A 15,614-nucleotide genomic window follows, 5' to 3' on the forward strand; every position below is an offset into this window, starting at 1 on the left:
CCTGAGCGCACAGAAAGCACCGCCCGGCTGAGGGGGTGGGAGCGGCACATCCTGGATCTGCCCCTGCCACCTCACGGCTCTCGCACAAGAGGAATTCCCGTTCCCGTGACTCCCGTGCTAAGGAAAAACAACTGGAGAGCAAGCAGGCACAGCAGGAGAACCCACACTGCTTCACTGCTATGACACAACCTTGCTCCTATCTTCACACGATTCAACCACCAGTCTCAAACCCCATTTCTTCAAGATTCCCAGCTTTCAATCCATTTACTGCTAATGCTGGTCTATGTTGATTTTGCTTTGCAAAACAATAAGCCAGAGCTGGAGGCATTCATGAAGGAAAAGCAACCCTTGGAGAGTAGTTGCAGGCCACAGCTACATGGCAGCTCTAAGCCTTCTGCCAGGACAGCTAAAAATACCATGGCATGTCAAATTCAGACTTATGGCTTGCAGTGACACCAGCTGGCTCCAGGACATTCATACTGGACATGAGACATTTCAGTCTGCATTAACATCAATCTACACTTAACAATACCTGCTGTTACCTCTGGTATAGAATATTAGAGGAAAACATAGGCAAGAAAAGGACAAGGCACAGGGCTGTAACAGTGAAAAGTCCTTTAAGCAATATCTCATACCATGAGTTGGAAGGGACCCACAAAGATCATAAAGTCCAATTCCTGAGCCCAGGAATCTTTATTAGACACTGCTTTAAAAATATATATAATATTTATTTAATATTTACTTAAAAGTTGGAGTCAGTGCACCTAGAGCAGCTCTTGAAACCCATTTCTGCTTTAAGCACTGCACAGGTGTTGATGCATCTGCAAACTCACAGAACCACTGTCCCAGGGCAGGAGTGAGGGCCAGCCCTCACCACTGGAGCACAGCAGTTCCATCAGGCAACGCTGAGGCTGGTGGTAATTTCCACATGCCAGCAGGATATGATGCAAAGTCCTCTTCAAGACAACCTGTATCTCAAAATTTATCTTTTTTCTTTTTTTTTTTTAAACCAGCAACTGAACTCTGTTCACAGTGTCCTTGAAAGAGGAATAAGGCAATGCTGACACGAGATATGATAAGGCTGAGGAACTGAGGGGCCCATGACTCAGTGCTGGGAGCAGCCATGGCCTGTCCCACGCAGCAGCTTCAGTGCCACCCCAGCCAGCTCAGCTTCCACGCCTCAGGCTCGCCTCTGTGCTCGCTCATTCTGTTCAAAATTAAAGATGACAAGGTGACTGAAGATGCCCCTGTCCCAGAGCCATACAGAAGGGGCTTCAGGGATAAACAGGACAATTTAATAAATTTATTAATAAACCTTTCTGTCCCAGTTCTCAAACATTCCTAGTCTACAATTCAAAATCACCATTTTTCAGGGCCAGGTAATTATGAGTTCTCAGATTAGGGAGCAGAACACTTTGCCCAAATCATGCAGCACAAAGTCTATTAAGGATCCCTAGTCCACCCATCTGGCAAGGCAAATGCTACCCTGCTTTTGTGTCAAAGTTCTCAACTTCACATTGGTGTACAAAAAAGGGCCTGCAGACAGCTGTACATTACAGTCTTGAACTCTGTAATGGCAAAAGGTTTAATCTCTGCACTTTGCTTGCAGTACTCTGGGTAGCTGAATCACAGAATAATGAGGTTGGAAGAGACCTCTAAGATCAAAAATCCCAACTACAAAACCCCAGTTACAGAGGTAAAGAGAAGGGCAAAATAGAAAAAAACCACCAAAAATCGGATTTGTTTTGGTTGGAAAAGACCCTTAAGACCATTGAATCCACCCATTTACCTGGCACTGCCAAGCCTACCACTAAATCACATCCCCAAGTGTCACATCTACACATCCTTTAAACCCCTCCAGGAATGCTGCCTAACTTAGAAAGGGTGGGGAAGGCAGAAAGGTTTTCTGTCAGAGTATTCCATAACAATGCACCCACCAGTGCTGCCTTCACCAATGCTGAATTGGTGCTATCACAGATGGAGGAAAGGATCCTGGACTCCAACACTTGTGCTAAGCATGAATTGCAATAAAAAAATCAAACTGCAACTTGCACAGTTAATTTTCTTCCCCATTTCAGTTACCTTGACTGTCTTCTCAAGCTTACACAGAGCTCCCTCATATTGCTGCACCAGTGGCTTCAGGGAGTTGCCCTTCACTGGGTGTTTCTGGATGTCCTGGATGCCAGCATCCCTCAGCATCCGCAGGAAGCGCCGCTCCTGCACGAGACAGACACTGGAGATGAGATGAGACCCCCCTGCCCAGCAGCTACAAAATCAGTACATTCGGGAACATCTGCTTCCTCAGGAATAACTGAAGTTTCCAAGCACAAAGCTCAGCTGACTGGAAAAGGTGGGAAGTAGTAGGAATTTTGTGATCTTTATGCCCCCGAGTGCATCCTTATCAAATAAATCCCACACTGGGGTGGTGTTCCCAGGGGTCCCAGGATGAGGGAAGAGATGAGAATCTTGGCTCCATGTTTCAGAAGGCTGATTTACTATTTTATTATATATATTATATTAAAATAAAATTATATATTAAAACTATACTAAAAGAATAGAAGAAAGGATTTCATCAGAAGGCTTGAAAGGAATGATGATAAAATCTTGTGACTGACCAGACAGTCCGAGCCATCTGACTGTGATTTGCCATTAATTAGAAACAACCACATGAGACCAATCCCAGATGCACCTGTTGCATTCCACAGCAGCAGATAATTATTGTTTACATTTTGTTCCTGAGGCCTCTCAGCTTCTCAGGAGAAAAAATCCTAATGAAAGGATTTTTCATAAAATATGTCTGTGACACCAGACCAAAGACATACCTGAATTCTAAGGACCAAGCTGAAAGCAACACCTGTTTCTCCTGCACGAGCTGTTCTTCCAACCCTGACAACAGAGAAAGCAGCTTCAAGTCAGGTTAGCCCCACAATCAGTGCCATTATCAACTCCAAGATTTTAATGCTGAAATTCTCCAGTTTTAAGAAACCCTGCTTCCAAGCAATGCTAGGCTTAATTTTTGCCAGAAAGCTATTTGCATTTTAAAGTAAAAAGAAAAGCTAAAAGTCCTTTTAAATGCATGTCACCTTTGCTAAATATTTCAAAATCAACCAAGCTCAGACATGTTCCTCTTGTTCCTGCTGTCTCACCGGTGAATGTAGGTCCTGATGAACTGGGGTGCATCGTAGTTTATCACATAATTCACTCCTTTCACATCAATCCCTCGGGCTGTGGCATCTGTGCTGATTAACCTGTTTGTAAATGTATGTATAGTCATTTTCAGGTAACATCTCAGGCACTACACACACAAATAAAACACCAGGGAACACAGCACAACTCTTGCTGATCTCTGGGCTGGCAGCAGCACTGCAAGTCACCCCTTAGTGCCACTGCCCTTGTGAGCTGCCCACAGCATCACTACAGGCCTGTCACCCTCTGCTGAGCATGAAAAATTAGGGGTGTTTCCAGGTTCTCCAAGCATGCCAGACACCTCCCAGCTCATACAAATCTCTGAGGAATCTGAACATTCCACACAAGCACAGAACACACAAATAGTGAGGTGAGAAATTCCAGTAGTCAAGGAGGAATTCATACAGCAGGTCTGGATAAAAATATCACCCAGAAAATAAGATTTTACCTTTTCCTCAGAGACATTGCACAGATACAATCTCATATAGCTACCAAAACCACAGTGCAAATCACAGACATGGGTAGAAGGAGACCTGTATGCCAGTCTGAGCAGGGATTGCTTTGGTAGAAAGCTGTAACACTAAATACAATTTCAGCACCAACATCCATTTCCACCCTACCAGCACAAACATTAAACTCCAGATTTGCAAACCTGGAGTGTTTTGGGCAACTATGAACACACATTTGTATTTATTGCTTGTTATAAAACAACAGTAAAAATTCAGACTGCAGCTAGAGTAGAACAGGCTGAGTTACATGAAGGATAAACAATTCAAAGTTACAAATCCAAGTCTCCCACCCCTCCTGCAACAGACTCCTGTATGTTTTAGAAGACCCCAAGTAACTGTGTCCCTTGTTCTGTTTAGCTTTTTACACTGCAAACAGCCTGTGCTGGAAAACATACAGGAAACTAATTAAGATGCTCACAGTTGTATTTTTCCTTGCTCAAACTCCTTCATGGTTCTCTTTCTCTCATTTGGAGTTAACCGAGAAGAAAACTCTGCCACCGTGACTCCACCAAAGGCCTGAACCAGCAGGAACAACCTGCAGGTAAATGAGAGAGAAGCTGTCACTTCTTTATCTCTGAAAGATCCCTTGACAATCCCCACCAGTGATCTCACTCATGTTTACCTGTGAGAGGCTTCCCTGGAGTTGGTGAAGCACAACACACGGGTGAATTTCATTTTCAGCATGAAATATAAGAGGATCAAAGGCTTGGAGTTCAGGTCACAAGGCACATAACATTGCTGTCAACAGAGAAGGAGTTCAGAGACAAAAATCATTTCTTGCCAAGACTTCCCTGAAACCCACTGCCTGTCCATGACTTACACAGGCCTGGATGTTTCCTAGCTGACTAACAGCACCAAAACCAGAGCCCATCATGCAATCCCCTTTAGAACAAAGAGGCTGGCAGACACAACACGAGTGGAGACAGGAGAGCTGAGCTGTTCTCATGCTCTTACACCTCCACAGCAAGTAACAGCATGCACTGCCCTGCTGCCTACAGGCTGGCCTCTGCACACATGTCTTGAAATCAATGTTACACATATGGACAATTGATAGGGGCTACTACATTATCATGACTTCCTAGTTCCACTCCCCATTGCTGCTAAATTTAATTCCACATGAAGACAGATTAATTTAAAAAATAATCAAGTCTTAACCAAATGAACATTAAGTAATGAGAAAACAAATGTGCAAAGGCACAGCTCTCTGGGTCATATATACTCCCAAAATCACTTTTGCAAGGACACACAGGGAAGACGCACTTGTTTTAGGGTAAAACCACAATTAGTCCAGAATTAAATCTTCAAGCATAACTTATTAAAAACAATTCACATCATACCGACAGCCCCTCTGGGAGTGTGTATTTATTATTGGTATTTTGTTCAGTTTCTGTTCCATCTCTATTTTTCTCGGAATACACAGATGTGAAGAGACGAGGCTGGAATAAATCCAGCTGCTGCAATTTCTCTGGGTCCTGGGTCAGTGTGGCTGAAAACAGCAGTTTCTGTAAGGGTATCTGAGGAGAGCAGGAACTGAAAGAAACAGCACACAGAAAGTGGGCTTTGAGGATGGGGCAAAGGAGATTCACCCCAAGTGCCTTCACATGAGGTAAGGGAAGCAGTCAATGCTCTTTGGTGCTCTTTTCCTGCCCCAGGCCTTTCCTCTGGGTTCTTTTCCACCCTTGTTTTATTGTGGAGTTCACAGACAGAACTGATGAGCATTCTCAGCCAAGTGCACAACCCCAATCCATTACTCCTACACAAATACCTGTACCCTGGGTACCCCTGTCCTCATTCTAGTCATGTCCTCCCTTGGCCATTCGCCTCAGTTTCTGACACATTTCCGCCACTGCTGTACAAAAACAGCAGCTGCAGATAGTTAGTAGCAAGAGTTTTCCTCCAAATCCATTACTCAGCTGTGCCAGAAGGCATTGCTACAGTTACTGTGCAAATGGATCACAGATTTGCAATGTTTCTGCTTTCTTTTGATGCTCCTTTAGTCCACACAAGGAAAGCCTGGAGAACACAATGCTTAGTCTGAAGGACATCTCTGGCATTATTTTGGCAGACATTTCTCAGAGGAATGAAGCTTTGAGGCTCTGTGTGGCAGGGCAGTGACATCCAAGTGCTATCAGTTCAAAGAAATGCACTCTGCAACTTACCTGGCTGCTGTTAAAGGCCCTGGCTTGGTCCTCTGAAAAAGCTTGTTGGAGCCAGAGTGATTTTCTCCTTGGAATGCAGCTCTGACAATTTGGTTCAGACAGTTCTGGTGCATGTCATCAATCATACGGTCAGCTTCATCCACGATCTGAGTTCACAAGGATAAAAATCACCACTTGTTAAATACTGGCAGGTTTTATTTTCCTTTGTATCTGTAACCAGTGAGCCAGAAGGTAAGATAATGGAAGCTTCTAGTCAACAGAATTGCTTTCCTTGCCCCTCCTTACTCCAAGATTGCAAGAGCCTAAGAGAGAAGGGGAAGTGGGTGGATGCTTGGGTGTCACGAGTTGGAATCAAACATCTCATCTTGTGACTGCTCCCTCCTCAATCTGGAGTGCAGACAGGCCCACACAACAGCTCCAACAGGGAGGAATTTATGTTGCACACAAGAAGCAAGCAGGAATTACTGCTGTAGCAGACACTGCTCTCAGATGGGAGAGCTCTGGTGACTCACCAGGAAGCGAAGCTGTGCCAGGCTGAAGCCTGGGGTCTGGTTGATGTGATCCGTGAGCCTCCCTGGCGTGGCCACCACAATGTCAGCCAGGCTGCAGTAGCCTGTCACTCTGAAAGGACAAGCAGCCCATCAGTAAGTCTCTCTCCTCACAATCAAGCCTGTAGCAGAGACCTTAAGGTTTGCCTACCACTCAATTAACTGAGGAATAACAAAATTCACAAATGGAATTGATGCTGGAGAGCATGCAGGGGCAGTGGTGGACACCAAACACCAGTCTCCACTGTGCTGCCTTATTTTAAACAAAGTGTCCCTCTTCATTGCTCTTCAGAAGAGTTTAATTGCAGAAAAACCCCACACAGTCATGTACACCCATGGGAATAAGGTAAACATTTGCATTCTGAGCATTTGCTGGTGAAGAGCCCCAAAAATCCAGTGAAACATTACAATCACAAAACAGGGGTAGTAACAAGCACTGTGACAAAGACAGAACCACCAAAGTCCAGCATATAAACCCATTATCCAAAACCATGAGAGCCAATGCCATGATAGTCCAGCAAATAAACCCATTACCCAAAACCATGAGAGCCAAAGCCATGATAGTCCAGCAAATAAACCCATTATCCAAAACCAGGATAGCCAAAGCCATGATAGTCCAGCAAATAAACCCATTATCCAAAACCATGAGAGCCAAAGCCATGATAGTCCAGCAAATAAACCCATTATCCAAAGCCCTGATAAAAGCCTGATGCTGTGCTGCAATAGTCCATATCTTGACCCCACCTTAATAACATTAATTAGCATGCAATCTCTATAAACCTTGTCAAAATACCTTTTCACCTACTTTTTCTGGACAAGCATCTCCTGCTCCTTTGCAAAAGATTTCTGGCCAGTAATCAAAACGACCTTCAGACCTGTCCCGTCAGTGTAAACGTTGAACACTTTACTCACCTGCAAAGAGGTCAAGAGGCTTTGTCAGCTGCAGGGAGCACTTCCCATTCCATGAACAGCATCAAATCCTCTGGCAGGTCCTAGCCTGCTCCACAGGACAGCCAAAGCACTGGCTGCACAGCCTGCCCCTCAGCCCAGCTATGGGGAGGAGTCACATACCTGCTGTGCCAGCTCTTTGGTGGGCAGAACAACCAGAGCTCGGACGTGGCAAACCACTCGATCCAACAGAACCTGCCAAAACAGAGGCCCAGTGAGTCCCTGACAGCACAGGGCACAACAGGGCTCTTGGGCTTAACTAGTGAGAGAAGATGGTAAAAAACATAAAACATTCTCCCAGTTTTATGTTTCCATTTTTCTCTCCCCACCCTCACAACTCCTCATGCTGTGCCTGCTGTCTGAGAAAAGGAGTGGGAAGCTGACAAGAAGCTCCCTCAGACAGCTCTGAGCTGCCAATCTCCTGCCTTATACCCACAAATCCCTTGGCTTTTCCACCTGCTTTGAAGTTCAGGTTTTGCCTGAACAAAAGTGTCACAGATATGTTTTATGAAAAATCTTTTCTTTAAGATTTTTTCTCTTGAGAAGCTGAGAGGCCTCAAGAACAAAATGCAAACAATGGTTATCTGCTGCTGTAGAATGCAACAGGTGCATCTGTGATTGGTCTCAATGTAGTTGTTTCTAATTAATGGCCAATCACAGTCCAGCTGTTCAGACCGTCTCAGTCACTCACAAGCTTTTGTTATAATTCTTTTTTCTATTCTTAGCTAGCCTTCTGATGAAATCTTTTCTTCTATTCATTTAGTATAATTTTAATATAATAGATTATATATATAATATTATATACAATTATTATATATATTACATAGTAATATTAATATATATTATTATATTATTTATATATAACATACATGATACGATATATCAAAATTTCTGAAACATAGAGTCAACATCCTCGTCTCCTCCCTCATCCTAACACCCCTGTGAACACCACCACACAAAAGCAATGCCAGCATTTTTCCAGAGCTACTTCCCAGAGGCTGGGCTCACCTGCACAATGGGGATGACAAAGGACAGGGTTTTCCCACTGCCCGTGGGGGCTGACACACAGATGTCCTTGGGGCGGAACCCGCCCCGGCCCAGCAGGAACCCGTGGGCTGCACTCTGCAGGATGGCAGGGATCACCTCTGCCTGCACTGAGCAAAACCACAAACAAACACTCACTGTATGCTTCACCAACTCACCAAGAGCTCAAAATGTTACAGAAAAGCAGAGCTGAAAATGTTACATAAAAGCATTTCCTATTCACTGTCATAAAACTCCCTCCAATCACACTACTCTACATAACCTCACCCTCACTAAACCCCTAACTATCCTGACTATCATCTCAGCAGCCCTGGGAGGATGAACAGGACTCAATCAAACACAAATCTGAAAAATCCTGGCCTTTTCTTCCATCTCCCACCAAGGGTGAGTAGCAATCATTATCTTTACAACCCTAAACTCGCCCTCCTCAACTTCTACCTATACACTATAATAACTGCAATATATATACGTATATGTGTATATATATATGTGTGTGTGTGTATATATATATAGCAGTTTTAGATATATATACATATGTATATTGCATTTATATATATTTATATATATATTATATATATATACACACATATATATACACACACACACATATATATACATATATACACACACATATATATATATATATATATATATATATACACACACACACTGTGTGCTGGCTTCCCAGCATGACCCTGACAGGCCTCAGACACAGCCTAAGTCCCCAGGACTGAGGTCACCCTCTGTCCTTGCATCCAGCTGTCCTTTCTTCTTATTTAAGAACTGGCATTTATTGTATCTGTTTGCAAAACTGGCAAAATAACAGAAAGGAAACAGATTTCTCTTTTTGTTTGGATATTTTTGTAGTGCTTTAATGAGCTGAATGAGTTTCCAGAAAGCTCTGATCAGTGGAAAGGAAGGAGCTGAAGCACAAGCTGCCACAAGGAGGAAAACTGTCACAGACACATTTTATGAAAAATCCTCTCCTTAGGATTTTTTCCTCCTGAGAAGTTGAGAGGCCTCAGGAACAAAATGTAAACAATGGTTATCTGCTGCTGTGGAATGCAACAGGTGCATCTGTGATTGGTCTCATGTGGTTGTTTCTAATTAATGGCAAATCACAGTCTGGTGGTTTCAGACTTGCTGGTCAGCCACAAGCTTTTGTTATCATTCCTTTTCTATTCTTAGCCAGCCTTCTCATGAAATAATTTCTTCTATTCTTTTAGTATAGTTTTAATATAATATGCATCATAAAATAGTAAATCAGCCTTCTGAAACATGGAGTCAGATCCTCATCTCTTCCCTCATCCTGGGACCCTGTGAACACCACCACAGAAAACTGTGAGGACACAAGTTAGGACTTCTTTCTCTGGGCAGCTCTGAGCCATCACTCCAAGCTGTATTTATGAGCAGGTAACAGACTTTTACTCAGCCCAGACAAAGTTTTGAGAAAGAAGGGTTAAATCTCCTACAATCACTTCCATTTTGTCCTGTTTTACTTCACTGCCTACACAAAACACACAGCAGCAGCCTGCAGGAACTCTTGAAGTCCCTTTAGAAAGAAACAAAAGCACTGGAAAGGCACCTGGGAAAAAGGAGTCTATTCCATTCATCTGCAGCTTTTTCAGCAGCCTGGGGTGGATTCCTGGCACATCCCTGACTGGACACAGATTGTCCCTGATGCGCTTCTGCACCCGCCGGGGCTCAGCGAGCCACTGAGGCAGGAAGGGCTGCACCTGACAGGAAGGAGAATGCAGCACACAATATGTAAAATAAACTTGGAAGAAACCCTCTATTCCTGATCATGATCAAAATTCAGTCAGGCTGCTTACCTTCTGCACTGGCTTTGCTTCGTAGTCTCCGAGGATCATCATACTGGAGGGTGCACAATCTGCCCCTGAGGCTACTGAGGGCACCTCCTCCTCTGTAGTTTTATTTCCTTCAGCTTTTTCACTACTCTCCTTCTTCCCTGTTTCATCTCCTTGTGTTTCCTCATCTGTCTTCCTCCCCTTATTAGACTTCTTTTTGAAGTTGTTTCTGTTGTCCTGTTGTTTGAGGTCTTCTTCAGAATCTGGAATTTGGGTGACAGCAACACAAAGCCACAGGTCAGAGCACACCACAGAAAGGGGATTTGGCAATGCTACAACACGGGACTTAAGCAACAACTTGCAAGCTCTTTTCTCCTGAAGACAAGTGCAGAGGACAAACATTTGTTTGCTGGTACAGACACAACAAGACTGAGATGATGTGATGTGCTTCCCTCCTGCCCTTACACTAACTGATTCTCAAAGTTCACAGTATGGGGCCTTGAAAAAAAAAGGAGATGAAAACAAAACCAGGTAAACTGGGCAAGGTCCTCAAAGAGCAACTCGTGTCCACTTTTCTGTGGAAACTGCCACCCACAATGAACTGAAATCCTGCAGCCTCACTTTATCCTCACCTGCTTCAGTCCCCTCTTGCTGCACTTTCGATTTTCTTCTATTTGCTTTCTTCTTCTTTGTGGGGCTGCTGCCATCTGCTGCCTCCTCAGTGCCAGCCCTTTCTTCCGAAGGGCTGCAGGGCTGTTTTGTCTTTACCTTCTTCTGCTTATGCGCACTGGGCTGCTCCTCACTCTCCCTTTTCCTCTTCCCCTTCCCCTCTCGGGGCTCCCTCCCGGGGCTCAGCCTGGGCTCCCCCGACTCCTCCTTTCCCTGGGCTGGTTCCTCTCGCTGCTTCTTCTGCTGCCGGGCCCTGGCCTGATGCTGCAGCCGCTCCAGCAGGACCCGCGCCCGGTTCTCGGCCTCCGCCTCCTCCTGGTGCTCGTCCTCCTCGCCATACCTGCAACAGCCCCGCACACAGAAACCCCCTCAGGCACCGCCCGCACTGAGCTCCGGACACGCTCCCCCGGCCCGAGCCCGCGGCTGAGGCAGCGCCCGGGGCAGGGGCAGGGTCCGGGTGTAGGAGGGGAGCGGGAGAAGGAGCGGGGATCGAATCACGGAGGAGAAGAGGAGCGGGAGCGGGGCCATGCCCGCGGTACCTGCGGATACAGAAGAGCGCCATGGCCACGCCGCGCCGCGCCGCCGCGCACGGATGACGTCATCGCGCCCCGCGAGGGAAGCCTGCCGCAGGCGCGGGGTGAGCGCGCCCCCTGCCGGACGGGGGTGGAATGGGGGGGAGCGCCGCGCGTGCGCACAGAGGGGCCCTGAGGGGAGGGCGGGAAAGCGCTGAGGGGAGGGACGGGAGCGGCGGAGCCGGGAGCATCGGGGCGGGATGGGCTGCGGCAGGACACGGCACCGGCGAGGGACCGGCTGGGCCAGCTGGGTCGGGCACAGCATCAGTGCGGGACGCAGCACAGCACTGGCGAGGGGATGGGCTGGGACAGCACACCATCTGTGAGGGACACAGCTCAGCGCCTGTGAGGGACAACACAGCATCCGTGAGGGACAGAGCATAGCACCTGTGAGGGACACAGCTCAGCACTGGCGAGGGACGAGCTGGGACAGGACACAGCATGGTGAGAGACAGGGCAGGAAAGAGCACAGAACCTCTGAGAGACACAGCACAGCATCTGTGTGGGACAGAGCACAGCACCTGTGAGGGACACAGCTCAGGACCTGAGGGACAGGCTGGCACAGCACAGCACCAGCGAGGAATGGGCTGGAAAAGGGCACAGCACCAGTGCGGGACACAGCACAGCACCCGTGAGGGACAGCACAGAATCCATGTGGGACAGAGCACAGCATCTGTGAGGGACAGGCTGGCACAGCACAGTATCCATGTGGGACAGAGCACAGCATCTGTGAGGGACAGGCTGGCACAGCACAGTATCCATGTGGGACAGAGCATACCACAGCAAAGGACGGGCTGGCAGAGCACACTGAAGCTCCCCACAGTGCTGCAGGCCCCTGCAGAGCTCCCACGGCACTGAGGGCCATCCCCTGAGGGCCATTACAGCAATGTGGGTAACAGCATTTCCCCTCAGTGAGCAAAAGCACTCCTTCCGTGCTCCTTTGGCCACACACAGGTGGCACATCCTCAGAGGAAAGCTGCCCTGAAGCAGCAGGCACACAGCTGGTCCAAGGACTGCAGAAACAGCAGACACAACCCAAAACCAAACCTCAGAGCAATGAGCAGCCCTGAACACACCTACAGCAAGGTAAAAACCATTGGAGTGCTGTCAGGAACCAGCCCTAGCCACCATAGTGTGAAATACTGTGTCTAAGAAACACGGGCAAACCAAAACCATCCCTTTTGTTTGCTTTAGGATCAGAGTGGAACAGACATGTCAGCGATTGCCCAACTCCATCCCCAGCCTGCCAAAGCCTACACCACACAGCTTACTTCTAAATCTTTATTTGTTTTCTACACAGAGAAAACAGAGGAATGTTGAAGCAGCAATATTTAAACACACTAGCAAGGAGCCATCAATCTGTGAGAGTGCACAAAGTGCAACACAGGGCCATTGGTGCTGTGGTCTGTGCTACAGGGCAGGGTGAGGGGAGCTCCAGGAACAGCCTCTTCAGACACACAGGAGAGCTCTATGCAAAGGTGGAGCCGTTCCAGCCCACGTTGGCAGCGTTCATGTCGAAGTAGTTGATGTAGACCCTGCAGAAAAGGTACAGGAGGAAATAACAACAACCTTATTAACTCATTTATGTAAGTTGGGACAACACAACAAGGGACAGTGTTGAAATTCTGTTGTTCTGCTACAAAAAACATCAAGCTTCATCTTTACCACAAATCTGGTGGCGCCTCCAAACAGTCAATACTTCTCAGTCCTCAAATTTGTACTTTTTCTAAAATATGAATTATTCTGCAGTCAGGGACTGTCCAGACACCAGACAGATTTTGTTTAGCAGCCTGCCAAGAATTTCCAGAGATCAGCCCCTTTTGTTTCTGAGCCCTGCAGTCCCTCACACGCACTGGCAGCCTCAGGGAGTTAAGCATGTCCTCAGGCCTGGCTCTGCGTGTCTCCCCTCAGCCCTGGTGGCTCCAGGCTCTTCCCATCCCTCACAGCTGCCCACAGACACTCCTGAACTCTGCAGCCTGCAGGGAGCTGCTCACAGCCTGCTGCCTCTGCTCCTGTCTCAGCTCCAGCCTGTTACTGCTCCCTGCTCGTGCATTCAGCCTTGCCTCCCCAGAGGACAACACATCACACCTCAGAGGCAGAAAACACACTGGGCAACTTGTCAGTGCTCTGGTGTTTTTCCCTACTCTCAGAAGAAGAAAACAATTGAACAGAACACTCTCCAGGGAAAGAGGCAGGCACTGAATTCTTATGTGGACATTAAAGCGCTGCAAGCAATCACTTGGTATTTTCCAAAACTTATTCCTGGCCTTTTAAATTTTTAAACAGACTTTTCAAAGCAGTTTCAGAAAGCCAGGTAAATATGGTTGAACCGTGTCCCAGCCTTACCTGTCTGCAGATACGTGCAAGTGCTTGGAGATCAGATCACACAGCATCTTGGTGTAAGTCTTGTTCTGCTGCCCTCCTATCTTGCCGATGCTGTAGAGGCTGCAGAGCGCGCAGGGATCAGTGGAGCCCCCGAAGGACATCATCTGGTCAGGTATGATGTGCACAGCTATGTACTGCGGGAGGGAGGGAGGGAAACACTGTCACAGGCTGGCTGAAGTGACGAAAATCAGCTTTAGGTACCAACTCTAAACAGAGCGGTTGTATTGGGGTCAGGCAGCTCTTCAGTGCTGCCCCCTGCGCATCTCCCAGGCCCAGGAGAGGCTCCGGCCCGGCAGCCCCCACGGGGGGCACGGCCCTGGGGGCTGCGGGGACCCTCGGCCCGGCTCTGAGCTTTGGGAACGCGGCTATGTGTGCACAAAGCCGCCGGCCAGGCAGGCAGGCACTCCCGCCCGCCACAGCCGCGCCACCGCGCGGGGCGGAGCGAGATAAGGGCCCAAAACCTGTGCCTGCGTGCCGGGGCTCACATCCCCAAATCACGGACCGATTCGGTCTTTTCGGGCTCCTGGAGCTGCTGTGATCTGGCCCAGGAGGGGCCGTGCCGGATGGCTGAGCCGGCAGGAGCTGCCCGCAGCGCTCGGTCTACCCAAGCCTCTGCCCGGCTGCCTCCGCGCCACTGCGCAGCTCCGCCGCTCGCATCGCCACCGCCAGCACAGGCGCAGCACAGCCCCGGCTACGTGAGCGCCGCGCTCCCGCAGGCCCGGCTGCTGCTCCGCCAGGGGCTGGCCATCGGGAGACTCGGGGTGGAACGGGCACCGGCTCCTTCCCCGGAGCAGCGGGGCCGCCGCCGCGCTGTGCCGCAGCCGCTCCTCGGGCCAGGCCCCGCGGGAGCGGAGGTGCCCCCGGGCCGCGCCGCCGCCGCCCCTCCCGCCGGGCCCGCCGCGCACGTGCTCGCCCCGCTGCCCGCCCTCACCTGCGCGGGCTTGCCCGTGGCCTTGGCCAGCTGCTGGGTGAGGTCGCCCAAGAGGTTGTCGGGCACGGCGTCCTTGCAGACATTGGTGTAGATGGAGAACATGGGCATGGTGGCGGCGGTGGGGGCGGCGGGGCCGGCGATGGGAGCTTAACCGAGCGGCGGGACCAGCGCAGTGGAGCGGGGAGGCGTCAGCGGCGCTTTTAGTGCGCGGGGCCGCCCCGGACGTGAAGCGGCCCCGCCCGGCAGGGAGGGGAGGGAGCGGGGCGGGGTCACACGGACACACGGACACACACCGGCTCTGCCGTCCGCAGCCCCCGCCGCGGGGCGCTGGCCCCTCCCGCGCCCGCCTCTCGGCCGGAGGTATCCCCCGCTCCGCCGTTATTCCTTGGCTTTGTTACTGCCACTGAACATTTTTTGCGGGTTTGTTACGGGCTCTTTCCCGGAACGCGGTCCGGGCGCTCTGGGCAGCTCATACATAACCTGGTGTCAGCGCATGTGATGCTGCCGCTGTGGCACTCCCACTGCTTTCTGCGGAATCAGGGCCAGACAGGGATACAGGCCCAGCTTGGCAGTTGCAAAAAGGGGTACTTGCCCTGACTCTGAGAATTTTTTTCTTTTGCAAAATAAAGTAACATTTGTAGCGGTTTTGCTTTAACTGTGTGTACAGCTTTAGCTCGGTGTAAGCAGAAACGTCTGCCTTGCTGCCATATAAATTATTCTCTAATGTATTTAAATCAAATTAAAAATTACCTATTGCTCCTCAGCCTCCCCATTCTCACATCATATTTTTCTGCTGGAAAGAGGCAGAGGTGAATTTTGTTTTGCATAGGAACGAAGCGTGCGTGCCTATTGGAG

At 48.9% G+C, this 15,614-nt stretch overlaps 2 protein-coding genes across 2 annotated transcripts; both read right to left on the minus strand.

The window, feature by feature from the left end:
• Positions 1 to 11: 11 nt before the first annotated feature.
• DDX51 (DEAD-box helicase 51) lies at positions 12 to 11,457 on the minus strand. Its single transcript, XM_058037240.1, has 16 exons — positions 11,411 to 11,457; positions 10,835 to 11,211; positions 10,227 to 10,465; positions 9,980 to 10,130; positions 8,359 to 8,504; positions 7,474 to 7,545; positions 7,208 to 7,314; positions 6,367 to 6,475; positions 5,855 to 6,000; positions 5,033 to 5,225; positions 4,318 to 4,433; positions 4,114 to 4,230; positions 3,147 to 3,248; positions 2,823 to 2,886; positions 2,083 to 2,217; positions 12 to 1,207 (listed from the first exon to the last, which is right to left on the minus strand). Exons 1-16 carry the CDS (start codon positions 11,431 to 11,433, stop codon positions 1,181 to 1,183), a joined length of 2,124 nt encoding a protein of 707 aa, XP_057893223.1. The 5' UTR covers positions 11,434 to 11,457; the 3' UTR covers positions 12 to 1,180.
• Positions 11,458 to 12,710: 1,253 nt separating this feature from the next.
• LOC131091119 (macrophage migration inhibitory factor) lies at positions 12,711 to 14,974 on the minus strand. The gene is made up of 3 exons (XM_058037001.1): positions 14,760 to 14,974; positions 13,790 to 13,962; positions 12,711 to 12,978 (listed from the first exon to the last, which is right to left on the minus strand). The coding sequence occupies exons 1-3, from the start codon at positions 14,865 to 14,867 to the stop codon at positions 12,912 to 12,914; spliced, it is 348 nt and encodes a 115-aa protein (XP_057892984.1). The 5' UTR covers positions 14,868 to 14,974; the 3' UTR covers positions 12,711 to 12,911.
• Between the last annotated feature and the right edge of the window lie 640 nt (positions 14,975 to 15,614).

The sequence above is a fragment of the Melospiza georgiana genome, chromosome 18 (genome assembly GCF_028018845.1).
Source record: "Melospiza georgiana isolate bMelGeo1 chromosome 18, bMelGeo1.pri, whole genome shotgun sequence".
NCBI lineage: Eukaryota > Metazoa > Chordata > Aves > Passeriformes > Passerellidae > Melospiza > Melospiza georgiana.

What these genes read in the sequence shown, in the direction of transcription:
- DDX51 (XM_058037240.1), bottom strand. Translation starts at nt 11,433, where the DNA reads ATGGCGCTCTTCTGTATCCGCAG. An exon ending in TCCAGGGAAGCCTCTCACAG is followed by an intron (nt 4,231 to 4,317) that starts GTAAACATGAGT and finishes ATTTACCTGCAG; the next exon opens with GTTGTTCCTGCTGGTTCAGG. An exon ending in ATCAGGACCTACATTCACCG is followed by an intron (nt 2,887 to 3,146) that starts GTGAGACAGCAG and finishes CTCTGTTGTCAG; the next exon opens with GGTTGGAAGAACAGCTCGTG.
- LOC131091119 (XM_058037001.1), bottom strand. Translation starts at nt 14,867, where the DNA reads ATGCCCATGTTCTCCATCTACACCAATGTCTGCAAGGACGCCGTGCCC. An exon ending in CCACGGGCAAGCCCGCGCAG is followed by an intron (nt 13,963 to 14,759) that starts GTGAGGGCGGGC and finishes TCCCTCCCGCAG; the next exon opens with TACATAGCTGTGCACATCAT. An exon ending in TTGCACGTATCTGCAGACAG is followed by an intron (nt 12,979 to 13,789) that starts GTAAGGCTGGGA and finishes CCTTTTCTGCAG; the next exon opens with GGTCTACATCAACTACTTCG.